General features: G+C 31.9%; 1 protein-coding gene across 4 annotated transcripts in view; it reads right to left on the reverse strand.

The window, feature by feature from the left end:
* LOC125067912 overlaps positions 1-19,704 on the reverse strand; it is an 83,842-nt gene that overhangs the window by 50,985 nt on the left and 13,153 nt on the right. For 3 of the 4 annotated variants that reach the window (XR_007119748.1, XM_047676810.1, XM_047676842.1), the window contains exons 2-5: positions 2,818-2,934; positions 2,211-2,311; positions 1,466-1,612; positions 977-1,060 (exon numbers count right to left, since the gene is read on the reverse strand). Coding sequence is in view for 3 of the 4 variants with exons in the window: in XM_047676810.1 (XP_047532766.1) it covers positions 977-1,060; positions 1,466-1,612; positions 2,211-2,311; positions 2,818-2,934 (449 nt within the window). In the remaining variant the exon portion in view is untranslated. The remainder of the gene's footprint in view (positions 1-976; positions 1,061-1,465; positions 1,613-2,210; positions 2,312-2,817; positions 2,935-19,704) is intronic. The other variant, XM_047676816.1, reaches the window with a different exon arrangement.

Below are 19,704 nucleotides of genomic sequence, written 5' to 3' on the forward strand. Positions count from 1 at the left end.
TCTGTGGTTTTACTATAATTTGTATTATAGTAATGTAAGTTGATCAGAGCCACGATGAGTGGATCTAAACTAAAGATTCTGAATTCAAACTCGGGGCAAGAACAACTGAATTTTCTTGTACTTCATTTGTTTATAATTCATTTCGTGCTCGGTGGTGAAGATAAACATTGTAAGGTATGCGGTGGATGAGAACTTCCCACGTGTATCCACCACACCACTGTTACTTTTACATAACTTTTTAATTATACGTTTTTTAAGTACACGTTTAAATGATTCAATACGTTATTATTCAGAATTGTTTTAATAAAAACTGTTTTAAATATAACAAAAAGCAAATCTGGTAACATAAGATATTGGTATTCGAAAAAATTCAGGCGCTTCATTATCAAAAAAAAAAGGAATAAAAAAAAAAAAGAACTGATTGTTACGAAACTGATTTCTTAATGTAGTAATTACTAAAATATTTTGATTATTTCTTATATTATAGAATATTTAGCTCAATAAAATGTGCAACTTTACAGTACAGTGCTGTGCAAGACATGCTGCATATAAATATATTATAAAATCTTGTTAAAAAGTTTTCATATTAAAAGTATTATTGAAAAAAATTCATAAAAATTATAGTTACCTTGTCTTTTCTCATAAATAAGTTGATTATTCATAATTTATTTGATAATAAGTGTTCGTTTTTCATATTATAATTCGATTATAAGCATATACTTACGTATAATAATTAATTTATTCTGCATATTATGACTATCTAATGTAAATTATGCGTGCTATTATTGCAATTTGCGTGTGCTTGCCTCTATAAATGCAATCAGGGTGTACTATGGCTCTATTAACGCAATTTGCGTGCGCTTGGACTTTAGTAATCCAATATGCGTATACTAGAACTCTAACTACTATACATAGAAGCGTGTACTCAAGAAAATATGTGCAATTGTATCTCGTTTTTCAGTGCATGCTAGCTTACATTTTAGCGCGTCGCGAAGCGCGTTGGTTAAGGCGGCGAGAGAGTCGCGTAGAACTTCATGATGTCTCTCGAACATGCTCATATCTATGTAATTTTTGTTTTTGTTACTGTTTTTTTTAGTATATTTTATTTGTAATTTCACCTTACTTCGCAGGAAGGTCCGTTAATATTAAATAAAGTTGTGAAACCAATATGTAAAAACTTACCTTGTCAGTGCTACAAATACTGAGAACAGTTATGCTCTAAGATTTTGTGGCCATATTTACATACATTATTGTTTAAAATAGATTATTTAGAACAATATGTTCACAACGACGAGCAAGCAAAAAACACCTTACATTTCAGTACAAAAAGTATGTATTTGAACGCTAATATTTTCAAAAAGTCGAATTATGCTGTATTAAACGCTTAAACCTGTATTATTTATAATATTTATTTTTAAAATATAATACCGCTTATTATTATATATTATAGTTTATTGATACTCACAAGCAGGATGGGTGTAAAGCGGCGAGACTCTGGTTCCCTCTAGTGGACCGCCAGCGAGTCGCGATGAAATCGCCTCCAGAAATTCTCTCACATTGTGTAGGTCACCTCTCGTTTCTCCTGAGCTGGAACCCTCGCATTCTTCCTCCTCTGCAATTTCAATAGTCAATACTAATATAACCGGTTTGTTTTCTCTGTGCCGAGATGGCTTAGTAGCTACGTATGTATATGTATGTGGATCTTAGGTAATAGAGAACATCGTGGGCGTTTTCAACATTCAACTACTACGTATTTGACATGTGTTTAATTTATATTTATAATTCGTTCAAAAACATCCTGCAAAAATGTATGTATCAGATTTTTATGTATCATCGTCACGTGTATCCATCGAATTGGAGCAGAATGATTAAAAAGTCTCCAAAATTTGTTTTTAAGATTACTCCTTTCCTTGGACACAAATCTGCTAACAAATAGACACTTTATTGCATTCCAAACGTAATCGTTACCGTTCAGTCGTATTTCTATTTTACAAACGCAACGACATAAATAAATAGATTTGGTATCAGATATTATTAAGCCGAGAATATTTTTTATAATAATAAACGTCGTAGTTGGTTCGTAGGAGGTCACCTTTTTCCTAGCAATTTGCAGTTAAGTTATCTTGTACTTGAATTTTCAATTATTTTATCTTCTGTTAATCTAGTAACTACATACAGATATTTACAAATGTACAAATATATTAGCTCACCAATTTGTTCCAGTCTGTCTGTACTAAAAGACCACGGCATAAGGCTGATAGCTCGTTGCACTTGCCGCAAAAACCACGCACCTGATTCGAATTTAATGGATCTGTAATGAAAATAACTTGTCAAGTAAAGAAAATTCGAATCCAACGAAAATTACTTTCCTAAATGCGCCTGTGGAAAAAATAAGGCAATATTCTTGCTGCAAAATTTGCTTTTTGTTGAATATTTATTTTTATGAAACAGGAATTATTTTTATTTATAGCCTATTCCAATCACAAAACAAATAACTATGTCATCGAATTAACGCGATTGATATTTAATAGGATTATGGATGGAAGATAGCATTCCGGATTCGTGAAATATTGGCGTTTTTAAATTGAAATAGATGTCGCTATCAGAATTTTGGAAGCAAAGTTAAAGTGGATACAAGTTATGTGGAATAGCGTTGTATTATAAATAGAGATATATTTATTAAGATTTGTTTGTAGTGAAGTACACTAGTGTACACGTGTTCGTTATATAAGAAATAGAATGGAAATATTTTAACCAATGTTTTGGACTTCGATTGGAAAAGGCTTTACATTACAGTGAATATAATAAGTGGCTTACTGATAATTTTGACAGATGCAAGGCACTGCACCCCCGAGCTGGTCACCACCGCATATAACACATATGTGATTGTCATTCGATCTTATGCATGACCGATTTGTTTCCCTTCGTTCGTCTCTGTAATAAAAAAAAAGAAGTTAAATCTAAAGTTTATGCAACCCCTCTAAGCAGTCAACCTCAATTGACCTGATATTTTGCACATAGTTTTTAGTATAGTGTAAGAAATTTTGGTATCGTTAACATTAATAAAATATTGTATTATTAATACTAGTATATTAATATATTTCCGTATAGATAGAAGAATAGAATTTAACCAGAAATCTTTTTTTTTTTATTATATCTTTTTTATATTATTTTTTATTATAATTTTGTTATACCTATATCACACATAATCATTACTCATCATCGCTTCGATCGAAAATAATAAAAACGAAACAATTAACTTTTATCTTATCGTCTAAATTTAAGTTTAAGGATATCACGAGAATAAAACAATAAAATCATTCTCGGGATTCGAGATCAAAATTATCATAATAACTCACTTTATATTATTTTACAAAAAACAAGAGATTTTAATTCGTTTTAAAAAATAAAATCTTTATTTATTATATATTAAATTAAACCAACTAAAAACCGGTCAGAATCATTGATATATATTACTTAAATTCTGTTTAAAAAAACATTAATTGTTAATGTTATTTTATATATATATATATGGGTATATAAATATATTATAGGAAACGTATATTGATTAAATGATACCTATATATGTAGTTGAGAGTGTTATTTCATTTGAGGAAGAGTCCGAACAATTGCTTGCCTTATCTCAATTAACCCAGAAATCCGACTCGAAGAAATAATATATTCATTTATTAAAAAACTTTAAAGATATTCTCAAAATTAACCTTCCAGGCGTACATTTTTATTTACATAAATCATAAAAAAATGCAAGCAGCATTCGTTAATTTTCGTGCAGGATGTATAAATCTAATTAGAATTAATTAAAATACCTAAGTGTTTTAATTTGTATAAAAAATCGAGCGCTTCTTCGGGTAATACCTTCATTTCGAGCCAGTGATAACTTTTTGTATAAAACAACGATTTAAGGATAGCATCTTTAAAGTAAATGTGTATTGCACATTGAGAAAAGTCTGGGTATTGCGGTTGCGGTTGCGATGCGGTTTTAACGTGTTTAAATATTTCCTTCCGGTGAAAGTCGAAGTCATAGTCAAAAATCTTTATCCAATATATTATAAGTGTTACACTTGCTTATTATAATAAATAATAAGTAAATATTGGACAACTTTAAATATTATATAAGTAAATATTTACTTGGTGGTAGGGCTTTGTGCAAGCCCGTCTGGGTAGGTACCACCCACTCATCAGATATTCTACCGCCAAATAACAGTACACTGTATTGTTGTGTTCCGGTTAGAAGGGTGAGTGAGCCAGTGTAATCACAGGCACAATGGACATAACATCTTAGTTCCCAAGGTTGGTGGCGCATAGGTGATGTAAGGAATGGTTAATATTTCTTACAGCGCCTTTGTCTATGTCTACCACCGGTTAGGAAATAAGCATCCCGAAGCTGAGAAAAACCGGAGAAAGCAACTTAGCGTTTTTTTTAATGTCGTATTTTACAATTATTGTTTTCATGCAATAATAAAAAATATATTTTCGTTATTTGAAATAACCTAAGGACGATGATCTCATTTCCAAGGTGTGTAATTAACAAGATGATTGCACACCTTGCCTTATCCTGTACCTACACTACATTTAAAAAAAGGGCTGAATAAATTTTGTTTTTTTTTTTCTTATGAAGTTCTTATCAAATCAAATGTATTTTATTCAAGTAAACTTCACAATGAAGCGTTTTTGAGGCGTCATATTTAAACACTACCAGCATTTCGGAAAGCAGCCTCCAGCGAGAAGAAACGGCAAGAATCTCGCATAGTTGCTCTTTCCAAATAAATAGATTTACGATGCTGTTATTCACACGTAGTGTTCAATCAGTCCTGTGATGGAACCCGAGCCTAAAATCAGGCGTTTTTTTTATGTACGAAGTATTATTTTAATGAATAATAAGATTTATTGATTAATTTAGACTTATATTATTAAATTTGTTAAATGATAAATTGATTATACTTCCCGGTATCTTATTATATATGCGTATACCATTACCCAAAAACGTTCTCTGTACCGTATTTAAACGGATAGTAGGGATTACAAGTTTAATCTTATTTTTTGATTTAAATTAGGCTTTTAGGAAGCTAGAAAAGTTTATTCTGAGTGATTCATAAGAGATTTTTATTGGTCTTAAAAGGCTATAGTTAGTTACTACTACGATACTGCGTGGCGGATCATTCATTTATTCTTTTTTTTTTTTTAAATCTTTTGTCCGATAATTGACAATATTGTTACTTGTATTTAATTTGCATTTGTATTTATTCTGTACATTATTTATAGGCATTTGAATATGTTCATATATTAAAAGTTATAGTGCCGTAAGTCGTAACCATTACAATTTACAATTACCTTCTGAACGGAAATGCAAATATAATTGCCATATAATTACGCAAAGACTAAACTAAGTAATTTGTTTTAAAATTATTTGACTGAAAAAACGAACGTATTTCCTTTATAACATCGTGTACATTCAGCGTCATATATAAAGTAACTATTACGATTATCAAAAATATACAACAATAACATTGATACAACCAAAGTCAGTGAAATATTTAAAACAAAAATTTTGCCCAAATATATCGGACGAACTATCGTGAAATATATGAATTCAAATCCTCATTAAAATGCTGACTAGAAAAGCGGCAGTTCATAGCATCCAAATTATCCAAAACCATGGAACAGACCATGAAAATAAACTTAAGATTAAGAGCAGATTTCACATATTTAAATATATATGACTTATTGTAATATTTTTGACAGCAGACTTGACTGTTATCACACTGGTTCATTCACTTTTCAAATTGGACTACAATATTAACCATAAAACCTTGTAACGAAATATTAAATATAAACACAAATTAGGCACGTGAGTACTGATTATATTTTTATTCAGTACGTCTTTCTCTAATTTAAATCCTTAATCTTCGGTTAAGATTTGAATATATTCTTACCACCGACCAATCAAAGCAAAAAAATATAATCCAAATTTAAAATTCGCACGGAAACCAAAAAGTCGTAAGTGTAAAAACACGGAAGGTACTTATATATAGGTATGTACATTATATATTGCAATTTACCTTCATGTATATTATATGCCCTTACGTTAACATAGTATATAATAAGTTTTTTCCATTCGGAAATTACCAATGGTTGGGTAACTAGTAGCTGCAGCGAATGTAATGTTGGCAAACGCCTTGCACAACCTATGCGTTAAGATCAGACTCTACTATTGGAACTCACTCGCTTTGTTATTTTCGAGTTCAAACACATTCACTTGACTTCGTTCATTCATTAGTCATTTGTTTATTTATTTTTTTAACTAGATAATATTTTTAAGACTATACAGTCATTGTCATATTAAAAACCTGCTTTGTATTTAGGTTGTCATCCTCATGTTACACTCATTTCATTTTCAAAGATAAAATATATTTAGTATGAAATCCTATCAAGTATGCTAAATTGATTGAGAATTGAATATAAGGTAGCATAATAATAAAATAGCTTGTAGATGTCCCTGGGCTATGGCCACCTCTTCTTTAGAGAAGGCTAGGATTATCCGAACACCCACAGCTGGTGGCTTGAGAAACCCATCAATTTTAAAAATAGTCAAAATCGCTTCGCATTCGTTGAAACTATCGCCTTCTTTTAAAGTTGGATTAACATTACCATTAGTTCGAATATCATAAGTGCGAGATAATAAAATCAGAAACATAACATTACTTTGCAAAACAATACACAATACGGATAGTAATAAATATTATAACGCGATAATAATTTTCGCTCAAGCACTGACAATGACATAGTTATTTCACCTCGCCCTTAGACACAATCGTCCGTCTGTGCGTGCCAGGCATCGGTATTGCTATAAAGCAGATTAGAACGACATTAGTGCCCTAGCTTAATATATAGTAATAGTTACTTGATTTTTAACATTATTTATTTTATATAAATAATTTTACTATTTCAAATATCAAATTAACATTTGGTACATATCTATACTATGTGATTTGATTGGTGGAAATGATACATAGATAATATAAGTAACAAATATTTGCTTGCAAATCCATGATTTATAAATGTTATATCTGAATATTTATTTTATTCATTCTTTTTAATCTTCTTGATAAAAAATGAATGTTTGTATGTTCGTCCTCAATACTATCATAATTCATCCATTTGATAAAAATTTAGTGAATTGTTTTGCATACGAAGACTCCTGGACCAAAATTAAGAATGTTGCATCAAGATTCTACATATGCGGAGCTGCGGCGGGTAGCTAGTTAACTTATATTAACTAACCAAGAACATACTGCTCTCCCTAATTCCTAAATAGCACATAGTTAAGAGCATATAGAAAATCAAAATACAACTATTCAAGTACCGACGTGAATATCAAATTTTCTTTGTATCAAATACACACACAGTACAAATGTATATAATGTATATATAATTAAATTCATATGCCATGTACAGAAATCAACAAAAACTAATTCCACGTTTTTCATTATCTATATTTTTTTATTGCGCAATAAATCTTATATATGTATATAATTAATAATAATATATGTAAATATTAACAATAGCTTTAATGTATGTATGTAATGTATAAATAGGTAGTTATAAGTTTATTTGGAATTTTCGTATACTTTTTTTTATCCCAGGAAGCACGCATTGACCTTGTGGAGTCGGTCGGCTCTGTGCCACCCATGACTCACCAGATATTCTAACAAAAAGCAATACTTATTAGCTTCCAAGCATTCGCATTGGTGTATCATTCAATTATTTTAATTGATTTTAGTCGTTTTGTAAATCCTATTGAAATTATCTATATGATTGTGAATATACAGAGATATTGTCGCAAACGTGACTTTGTGATATACTAATAGGTGATCAGTTCAGTGGTAATGCATAGTCGTCGTTTGTTTTTAAGACCGTCATCCCTTTTAATAACAATTCAATTGCGAGTTACTTGTGACTTTTAAGCAAATGGTACTACATTTAAAGTCAGCATCGTATTGCACTATCTTAATTATTTCAGCACAGTTGCAAAAGAGTTCAATTTGTCAATTAAATATGAAGTTAGAACTTTCGTTATAAGTAATAGTAAAAATGTAACTAAAATAAGAAAAATACATTTGAAAATATTCCATTTCTATGGATAATTTAACATTATTTAGTAATCGACGACCTCATCATTCATATATATGTACATCATGAGTCAGGAAGAGATTGTCTTGGTAACGATCTTGACCTGTCAACGCTACAATGTTATGTATACATATATTCTGTATACTGATATATTTTAGTAGTACTAAATATGTGTACAAAATATCAGTCGATTGGTTGAGACAGTTTAAAATTATTCTGCAATCTATACCAATATTATAATTACAAAAGTAACACTGTCTGGGGTACATGTCAGTCACCTCATGGTGTACCCTGGGCAACGGGGCCGGCTTGAGCTTGCTCGTCGGCCACGGCTAAGACTGGCGGGAGGGATACCGCGGGGCTGCTCCTGGTACATACCTGACCGGCGTCAGGGCGGACCATGTGAGTGGCCTCGTTGGCTAGGAGGGAGTGGGAGGGCTCGCTACTCGAGCCTGCCAGGTGTTTTACACCGGTGGTCAGCGGCGGAGCCTACCATTTTATCCGCCGGAGGGCGTCAGCTTCGTTGACGCCCAGCCTCCAGTGGCGGACTCGAGGAAGTTCGCCACATTCCCACGTGGAGGATGAGGGGAAAGGAGCGCACTAGGCGCACTTTCCATGAATATTCAGCCGCCTTACGGCGGCTGCCGCTGGTGGGGTCGCGGTTGCATGCCCTTGGCGATACCGTGGCCTTACCACTCGGCGGCATGGTGGAAACCTGAGGATGGTTTTAGTGGGTAGGACAGGGCATAAGCACTAGCGTGCCCTGGCACGGGGCATTAATTCCCGGTTGAGTCCCACATACCCGTCCCGGTCCCCCGACCGTGCGGCAAGCGTAAATGCATTTCCTCCTTGTTAAACAAAAAAAAATACCTCTGTCTGTTACTTCTTCACGCCCATACCGAACCGATTTATATGAAATTTGGTATTGAGATAGTTTGAGTCGCGGGGAAGGACAAAAGCTACTTCCTTTTAATTCAACTCTGGGGTTTTATATGAGAGGACGATTTGTGTGCTATAGGTCTGAGTGACGGTTTGTGTGCTATAGGTAGAGTTTTATAAATATTGCGCAGCTCAAAAAATTCACAATCAAACATCCACCAACTCACATTGGAGCAGCGTGGTTAAGTAAGCTACAACCCGTTTCTTCAAAAGGGAGAGGAAACTTTACTTATTTATGTAAAATGAAATAATATAATAAATCCCAATACGTAAAGTATTTTATTCAGTAGAGCTATTCTGTGAGAACAAATCAAACTCGAATCTCACTGATGGCGAAAGCGGTACGCGACATTAACTAGAAAAATTATAATATTTAGTACCATATTTATTTTTATAATTTTGTATATACTACCTATTATAGTAAAATATCTTGTCCTTGGTTTTAACTGATTGACTGACTGACTTAAATAATTTAATATTTTTGTATTTTTTTTTAGATTAATTATATATTTTTTATATTTTATGTTTTAATGTTTATCTTACTTAAGTCCTTTTTTATTGTAACTTCTATTATACATGCTCAGGATTTTCACTTAGCTCTTGAATGTTGTATATATATCTTACCAGTTAGTTGTGCCAATCTGTATCTATGCTATCTCTACATAGTAAAAAACAAAGTCGCTTCCCACCGTATCTACGCTTAGATTTTTAAAACTACGAAACTGTTTTTAATTTGGTTTCATCAATAAATAGAGTAATTCAAGAGGAGGGTTTAAATGTATAATACATGCATATTATAGTGGAGTAAAGCCGAGACTTTATATTTTCTCTTGCCGGAAATAAATAAGAATTGATCTTCAACTGTTTGAACGTGGTAAAATCAAAAACTAAGCAACGGATTTTCGTAAGGTTTATACCAATGAACAGAGTAATTAGGTGTCTGATTCATTCAAGTTTTGTGTAAATTGGCTGAAATCTTATATATATATATCGCTTAAGCCGATTTTTGTCCCAGTGATTATAGGACGATAGCTGCACACAAAATATCGGTTATGGTCTCATTTTGAAGAACTCCAGCCGTAGATGTGCAGAAAAATAAAAATACTTCTTGATTGCAATTTACTAAATTGTTACAATTTAAGAAATAATTAATTTTAAAGAGAGAAAAAAAGTTACTTGTCGGTTAGAGTATAAGAAAAAAATAAAAAAACGTAAACAAAATTACAGTAAATTGTCATCGACCGACTTCAATTCCAACTTAACTAATGTATACAAATAAATAAAATTAAATAAAGTTTCATCATTTTGGCGCCAAATGTAGACGAGTGGCATGTAGTTTACAATGAAATGAAATCAAAATAAAACCTGTCATAGGTTTCGAAATTCCTAAAAAAAAGGCGACGTACTAGTATAATGATGAATGTTGAAGATGTCATGAAAATGTGGTCTGGGAGCTTTCGTTATCTTCAGACACTTGGTCTATACGTGCGAAGTCCGGACGGGTGACTAATATAATATAAATTTTCATGAAATATCATTACACGTGTCCGCAGTTAACGTTGGCTCGTGCATCCCGGCAATTAACTTCGAAACAATAAAACCTATGTTTGTTTGTCGGATCAAAAGTTACCGCGACTTTGATCTAAACGAGAATTTTATTTATTATAAGGCTCTGTCATGGTTCTTTATTCAAATAATTATCGTACATAACATAAAACCCATTCGCATGATCTGAAAAATGTCTAGATATAAAATAACTAGAATTGGTCCTCAGTTACGATTAAACTTAGTTTCTGAGGTAGCCGCCTAATCTACTACTAATTAATAGTAGGTTTATCTTTTAATATTTTTAATAAAAATTAAAAAAAAAAAAAGAACGAAATTTTGTATTAATTAATACATTTAGAGTATTATTTTTTACTAATTTCTGTAATAATTATAGAAGCTTAATATTTCATTATTACTATTCAAAATAACAACACTGATTTTGGAAACAAATGAAGACCTGAGATGAACCGGCGGCAGTAACTAAGCGGGTTTTAATTTATTACTTTTTTTTGCATTGACACATAAAAATCTTATTTTATTATAACCAGATATTAAACAAATCTGATTACACGTTACGCAATGTATATGATCTTGACATTGTATTACATAATTCCTCCGGCGCCGCACATTTCAGATACTCGTCGTATAACTAAGTTATAAAATCGCGGCATCATTGATTTAGAGGTTATGTTATATATTCATTAATTCAAAGGTTAGATCAAAATACCCAAAATAAATGTTATTGAATTTTTATAAAAATTTGTAAGTAAATTAGTGGGTTCATTGCCTCACCTCGTGCGTTGGATTATAATTGTGTGAGAAAAAAGAGTACCCTTGCATTTGGGCACTAATTTGTTGGTTATAATATGCGTCCTGCATGGGTTGGCAAGTTAAAATATGTTATGAGGTAACTGTAACCTTTTATAATCCAGGTGCTGTCCTAGAAAGTTATATATCTCATAGGCGTCATCGGTTCCTATCTGTTACCACAACAACGAAGACATCCCATATCAGCAATAAAACCTTTTGTACGTCTGTTGTCAATATAACATACATCTTAGTTAGTTTTAAGTGCAATAAAAAGTATTATTTTGTTTTTAAATTTCGAAGACAGCGATTCAAAGCGATGGAGAGTTTTGTATTTACAAAGCATCTTTACAATTGTGTAATATTTTTAACTCCAATGTGTAATTCGATACACGACGTTACGTTTCGCTACATCGTTAAAGCAATTTTCATTCAATTTTTCTATTGTTAAAGTTGTGCTATTTACGAATTATATTCCATTATTTACAAAAACGTTTTCCAAAATTATGAGACCACTGGTAATATCACAGACTTGTTTCTTACTTGATATCGTTTTTACGGTTCCGTACCCAAAGGGTAAAACGGACCCTATTAATAACACTACCTTTGCCTTCCGTCCGTCCGCGTATTAGTCTGTCAACAGGTTGTATCTCATAAACCGTGATAGTTGGACACTTGAAATTTACACAGGTGATGTATTTCTGTTGCCGCTGTAACAACAAATTCTAAATATTTAAGGGGGCTCCCATACAACAGACATGACTTTTTTTGGCCGTTTTTATAGATAATAGTACGGAACTCTTCGTGCTGCGAGTCCTACTCGCATTTGGCCGGTTTTTACTAAGTCATTGTATGCAATCTATTGATATATATTTTAATTGATTTTTGTCTAAATACCTTGATGAGTTAAAGACTTGATATTTTAAATAAAGTTCATGATTTAAATGATAAAAGTGGTGTATTAAAAATTTAAATGTACCGTTACTCAAAAGTATATCATAAATCGTGCATGCAATTTTTTACTTTTATTTTGAAAGCACGAAAGTTTTAAGATTCTAAATCACTATATTACTTTTTATTCAAGGAGACTTTCAAACACTTTCATAAGTTTCTAACTAAAATCTAAAGTTGATAAGGGTATCATTTTCATTTTTGCGTGTGATTAAAAAATAATATCAAGAATGATAATCTTGTATAAATAATTCATAGTAACTAAGATGATGCTGCAGAAAAAGCATAAAAAATAAAAGATTCTATCGCTTTATAAACGTACTTACAGTTTTCGCAAAAATTATATGCTGTCGATTTGTAACGAAGATTTATATTATTATAGTGAAGCAAGAAGATTTATTACAAGTAAACCGATTACATCGAAGTATTAAGGCAGTTGTAACAGTATTACAATAAAAAATTGTCCAAATTAATAATGACACACATCGCTCAAGGATTATCGAAACAGACGACTTGTGTTTGAGTAAAACATAGACGAGAATTTAATGATTTCTACAATTTTATACCAAGGACGAAGAAAATATATGACTAATTATAATTTATTCGTACAGAGAATTAAGTATTTGTAAAACAAAAGAAATACTCTTTTGTTTAAACCAATTAAATAAAGTAACGAAGTTGTTCGCAATCATGTTTATGCAAAAATATCACAACTCAGTGATATTTCTGTTTATCGCTGACTTTTCTAGCAACTTACTTTCCTTACGTAGGTTTTAGCTTGCCCAATAACTTGCCCAATCGCAATGCGGCTTTAACCGGGATTGGGACAGTGCCACCAGCAGCACCACCGCAAGGTCGACGAGAACTTTTTCCACATAGACGCTTGTTTATTGACAAATGTATGCTTTATGAAATTTAGAAAAAATATTAACGAGCAACGTTCGGACAACGATTTACGTTTGGATGTCGTGCGTAATGATACGGTGTATATGAAGCTTCAACTTCGATTACTTCACTTTGCTTTCGATTGATTGGTCTAGTGGCTTATGAATCTCAAGATTTCGTGGTCGGGTTAATTAAACAATTTTTTTTTTTTGTTAATAAATTCTCAGGAGCCCGGAGTCTGAATGTTGACACTCTCGTGTCAGTCAAAATCAGATTACACTATATTTATAGAATATATTTCATTAATATTTAATAAATAATGAATAATCATTAATAATTATTTACAAAATTAGATTTTAAACAAATTCAAGATAAAAGTGATTACTGTGGGTTTATTTTTGGGTGAAATCGACATTCGAAATCGGTGTTCATTTTTCGGTATATATTTATACATAATTATTAAACTACCGTATCATAAAAAAGTAAATAATAATTATACATTAACGAAATTTAAATAAAAAGCATTGTATGTATAATTCTTAAATCCGGTATATTTTGTCCGTGAATATTTAATTTGTTATGCAGAAATCATTTAAAATTCATTTATACAAATATTTACTAAATATTAAAATAAACAGAGTTTTGACCGAAGTTAAACGCAGCGCGCCGTATTATGCATGGTTCAAACATTTATACGTTTAAAAAATATATATATCGATTAAATACATTCGATAGATTCCGACCACTATTACCGCAGTCGCATTGGTTCCTGAAGACTCTCATTATATATTTGTTTAAAGTTGTTAGATGTACACGTAATTTTATGAACCTCCACAAATCAGTAACAACTGATTACAGTTTCAACCCAATCGGAGCCGAGAAGGCCCAGTGGTTAGAACGCGTGCATCTTAACCGATGATTTCGGGTTCAAACCCAGGCAGGCACCACTGAATTTTCATGTGCTTAATTCGTGTTTATAATTCATCTCGTGCTCGGCGATGAAGGAAAACATCGTGAGGAAACCTGCATGTGTCTAATTTCAACGAAATTCTGCCACATGTGTATTCCGCCAACCCGCATTGGAGCAGCGTGGTGGAATATGCTCCAAAACTTCTCCTCAAAGGGTGAGGAGGCCTTTATCCCAGCAGTGGGACACTAACGGGCTGCTAATTCTAAAAAAAAAAATGTATCGCTGATGGTTATTTGTGTTGTCCTTTTCTTTTATGACCGGAAGAGGTCTCGTCTAAAATTAATTAACTTCGAATATGTATCAAGCATTAAACGGGCTATCTTGTGAGAACAAAACGTATAATATTTTCACAAACATCACTAAACTACAAATACGCTTGAATCTATGAAGACTAAAATTGTGTAACAATAGATGTACAAATATATAACAATTTACTGAAGTCATTAAAGCGTTAACTAAGAGATTCATTGTTATGTTCATTGTTTCATAATTATTACAAAAAAATAAAAAAAAATAATAATGAATTAATAATTGCTGCTATGGTGTTAATGATTACTTGAGTGATATGAAGTCCAAAGATACTTTATAAAGTCCGTGTTCCCTACTCGTCCCTTTTAGCATTTCTGTTGTAAAATGTTCTATCACCTTGAGTGTTAATAAAATGGGATACAATTCGTATAAATAAGCGATCTTCTATTTATTACAATGGTATGAATTAAACAATGGCCAGATTTGTGCATCTTCCATCTTAATCAGTTTGACGTAGTTTCAGATGTCAAATATTACAAGGTTCGTTAGATTGTTATTGTTATTTTCATTTTTAATATTTGTTGGGTTGTTCATTTCTATACTTACTTTGTATTCACAATGTACAGGCTTATATGAATGTAAATCCAAATCATTTGTTAAAAAGACATTAATAAAAATGGCATATTATTATTAGGCCGAGAAGCGATAGAGCCGAGATAGCCCAGTGGTTAGAACGCGTGCATCCTTACCGATGATTTCGGGTTCAAACCCAGGCAAGCACCACTGAATTTTCATGTGCTTAATTTGTGTTTATAATTCATCTTGTGCTCAGCGGTGGAGGATAAACATCGTGAGGAAACCTGCATGTGTTTAATTTCAACGAAATTCTGCCACATGTGTATTCCACTAACCCGCATTGGAGCAGCGTGGTGGAATATGCTCCATACCTTCTCCTCGAAGGGAGAGGAGGCCTTAGCCCAGCAGTGGGAAATTTACAGGCTGTTCATGTTCATGATCAATATACATAAGACGACAAAAAGCGTGGAGCTAATACTTTTTGACTCTCAGGCATAATATAAATTCAAATATTATAGTATTTAGCTGACATAAAATGTATCAAATGTTAGAAAAGGGTGATTCCCTTGCCAGTTTTCGGTAGAAACTACATTCCGAACCGGTAGCAGCTTAACGTTTTGGACAATTCTGTAAAATGATCATTCAAGTGCTTGTAAAAATCTACTTCAACAAAGAATATTTTCATTTATAGAATATAGTTACAACGGAGATGAAATTTATTCACTCTGCCTGACGAATTCAGACTTATATTTCTACTATTTTACACCATATTATTCATTAATTTTTTAAAGGAATACTAAGAGACATGCTGAGAAATGAATATTATTACTATTTAAATCTTAAATCGTTGTTGTTTATACTATAATAATCGATCGATCATAAATGTCTTAACTTCTGACCTGGCATAATTACTAACGCAGATAAATCGATAAATACTAAACACAATTTCGAATCGGTAATTGAAAACTAATAATGTCAAGCAGTAGTTAACAATGGATAAACTACAGTTAAGACTTACAAATGACAAGGTCATTCTTTATTTCCTACTCTAAACCGGAAGATGATTTGACTGCGAATGCTTCTATTAGAAACAGTAATTAGCTTAAGCACTTATCTATCCGATATAAACGGCTTACTTATACACGTTTAATCAAAAACTGATTTTCTCTGTCTATCTTCATTTATATGACATTAGAAAGAAAGAGACAGCATTGTTAAACTAATCAACCCCTAAACGATATCTATAGGTTAAATCCGTAAAAACAATTTTAATGATCATTTCTGTTATTTTCGAGAATTTTCTGACAGAAACGAGTTGAATGCTTGTTCTTATCCTTTACTTTTTTTGCATTTAAAAAAGTTTTAAGGAAGCGTTTTTTCTTTAGCTCGCGTATTTTATACTTTTTATTGTATATTTAAGTTTTATTGTATGCTCGATCCTTGTGTTGATATTGATATTTATATTTAATTATTTTGACATTCTTATCACGTTGACACTACACATTATACCTAAGTCACTTTAATCCCCCATAAATTATTATTAAGCCTCGTTTCATCAAGCGTTGTGGTATATAGAAAACTTTAATTATATTATTACCATCGGTTAAATTTTTAAATATAATTCCTAATTGTATTTTGGGTAACGGCGAAGTCATACATTGGTCAATATATAAATGAAAAAAAAAAATGAATAATGTTCTCGAATTTTACCAAGGAAATCTACCTGTATTAATTGTTTTAAAATCACGTATATACTTAATTATAGAGATACGAATTCGTCGTTACAGATAAATAAAATTCGAATTTCTAACAATTTTATGATAACAAATTATTTGATTTCGAAGATCAATAATACGTTTATATACAACACAAGACAAAACTATTTGAAATAAATATATCTAGTTAATTTTACTTAGTGTTATTTAAATTTTTTTATACAGTTTACAACGAGAGAAGAAAAAAGTTATTAAATTGTTTCGTCTTTGCCTATTTACCTATATATATAGATAATAAATATAAATGCAATTACAATTTTCAAAACAAGATAATATAACACGAAACGTGATTTGGTTCGCGAAATGAACGTCGAATAAAACAAGCAATAATTATTTAATTTACTATAATTTATTTATTGTAATATGTAGGTATCTAATTTGTTTAGTTTCAGACGTTAACAATCCCTCATTATGGTTAGAGATATATGATAATGTTTGAAAAAGGATCCGTTGATGATGATAATGGCATCACCATTATCATCATCAACGGATCAGTGACAAAAATTTGGTGATGAAAGGTAATTAAGCCGTTACAAAATACACACGAATGTGTTATCAAATTACCGACACTAATAGAAAAGGAGGCATAACATTTATGTTAGTTGTAATTACAGGATGATGTTAAATTTAAAATCTGTCTATATGTGTAACTGTCCTTACAAAAAATTCAGTGATACATTTTAGTATCGTCTGTGACCGAATTTTTTTTTCTTTTTTTGGACGAATTTTACTATTACAGTTAGTAGCTTATCTTAGTACATATATAAGTTTCAGTCCGCTTATTTTATAATAAACAAAAAAAAAAATGCTACACAACAACAACAATTCTTCATGTTTATATAAAAACGCTATATTTGGTATATATGTTTTTAAAGATTTGAAAAAGAAGATGCAATCCCTTAAAACAAATTTATTTTACCCGTACATAGTCCTTATATTTAAACAGTCGATAAATCACATCACTATTATAACAGCGTCATCACTCATCATCCATGTCGAACCACATCGATGTAACACTAGTCGATTGCTCCCTGGACTGTTCCTCGGTTATAATCTTCAAAACAACAACCTCCATCATACAAAGCGCGAAGAACACGACGAAAATTGCAAAATTCGATCCCTGGTGGTGGAATTGAAAGGAGCTCGGTGTCGGTCCCGGGGGCGGCCATGCCGCGACACTAAATGTTACTATACTCGATATGGAAAGCGCCATTATCGATTTTTATATCGATATAAATAACATCCTTATTTAGTGGCGTTTCCTTTATCACATTTTTAAAACTCGATTGCTATAATAGTTTCCGTGATTCGGATAATTCCTAATCGTAATTCGTTTGTTCTTGTTCACGTACGTGCGGATGTTCGGCGTGTCGCTGGAGCAATGTTTTTCGTTCGCGACTCGCGCGCAATGCGCACCGGTGCAGCTCCGACGCTGTTGTAACGCACTCTTATGAAATATGAATCGTTTTAGTTAGATCCACCGTTGAGAAACGTTGAAATACGGGTGAATGCAACTGTTTTGCGGTCAAGGCTGAGCGTGAGTAGTGGGCGACGACCTTTGTGCGCTTCACGTTATAATTTTTAACCCTTAACACACGATCTTCAGTGTAAATATTGTTGTAGTGCATGACTTATTTGTGTCAAAGATACCGATATATACTGCCTAATAAAATATATTAAACATAAACACAACTATTTGTTTATAGCGTAGGTATCCTATAAGTTATAGCTTTAGTAGGTACTAGGTAACTACATTAAATTGATATTTGTGGTACTTTTTGCTGTTGATGTTTTAGTAATAAGTTAATAATCTTTTACTTGGCGGCAATTTAATAATTTGACAACAATATTTAGTATCTATAAGTTAATACAGTCTATTAACACTAGAGTGTGTGCAAAATTTTAGTTGAAGGTCGAGTTGCTTTAAAAGTTAGTTGCAAAATGTTATAAGGAAATTGTAAGTACTATCTTAAACGGTGCTTAACAACGAAAATTAATATTAAAATCTATCTATAAGTAAACATCTCGCGGTATATAGTAAAGGAAAACATCGCGATTAAATCTGCATTTATTGGAAGAAAATCTGCCACGCTGCTCCATTTTTAATTTTGAGAATTTTAAGAGTAAAATTAAGATAAGATATAATTAGTTAAGTGGAATCATGCTGTATAAAATATATAGATATATTGATCTGAAACTGTTCTTAATGCACTATATAGCAGAACTATTACCAAATCGCATGGAATACGTATGTAATTTTAAGGTTTGTTGACATTTACTCCTTTGATTGGAATAGGCCATACGTGGAATAAGCACAACTTCGTTACAGCAGAAGGCCTTAACAGGACACGTATACAGAATGTTACTTTTCTTACAGTAAATAAAGTAAATAAGTTACTATAAGTAAACAAACGGAGTCGCTTTTTTCTAAAATCGATAATCATGCTTGACTAATGTTAACTTCTAAATCCTCAGCAATTCACCTCGTCTCCGGTTTCGTCTGATTTCCGTTAGAAAAACTGTACAATGATCAATTCAATTATAATCAAAACATTCAAGATTTTTTTTACAGCGAGACAATGTTTAAACGCATTCGCAATGGACCAGTAGCTTTGCAAATTCGATGTTCTGCTCTCATTTTTTATTTATGACATCGGTTAGTATAACGAGCGTTTAACGCGGTATCCGCAGTAATTGAAATTTGACAAATACGAACGATTTTAAATTGAATTTAGTTAATTGTGACATCGTTGACATTCAATGAGAGGGAATTCAAATACAAGGGATGATTGACTGACTCGCAAGCTACAGAACTTGGTTTTTTTTTTCTTTTTTTTGGCTTTTATTTGTGCC

The sequence above is a fragment of the Vanessa atalanta genome, chromosome 1, assembly GCF_905147765.1.
Source record: "Vanessa atalanta chromosome 1, ilVanAtal1.2, whole genome shotgun sequence".
Taxonomy (NCBI): domain Eukaryota; kingdom Metazoa; phylum Arthropoda; class Insecta; order Lepidoptera; family Nymphalidae; genus Vanessa; species Vanessa atalanta.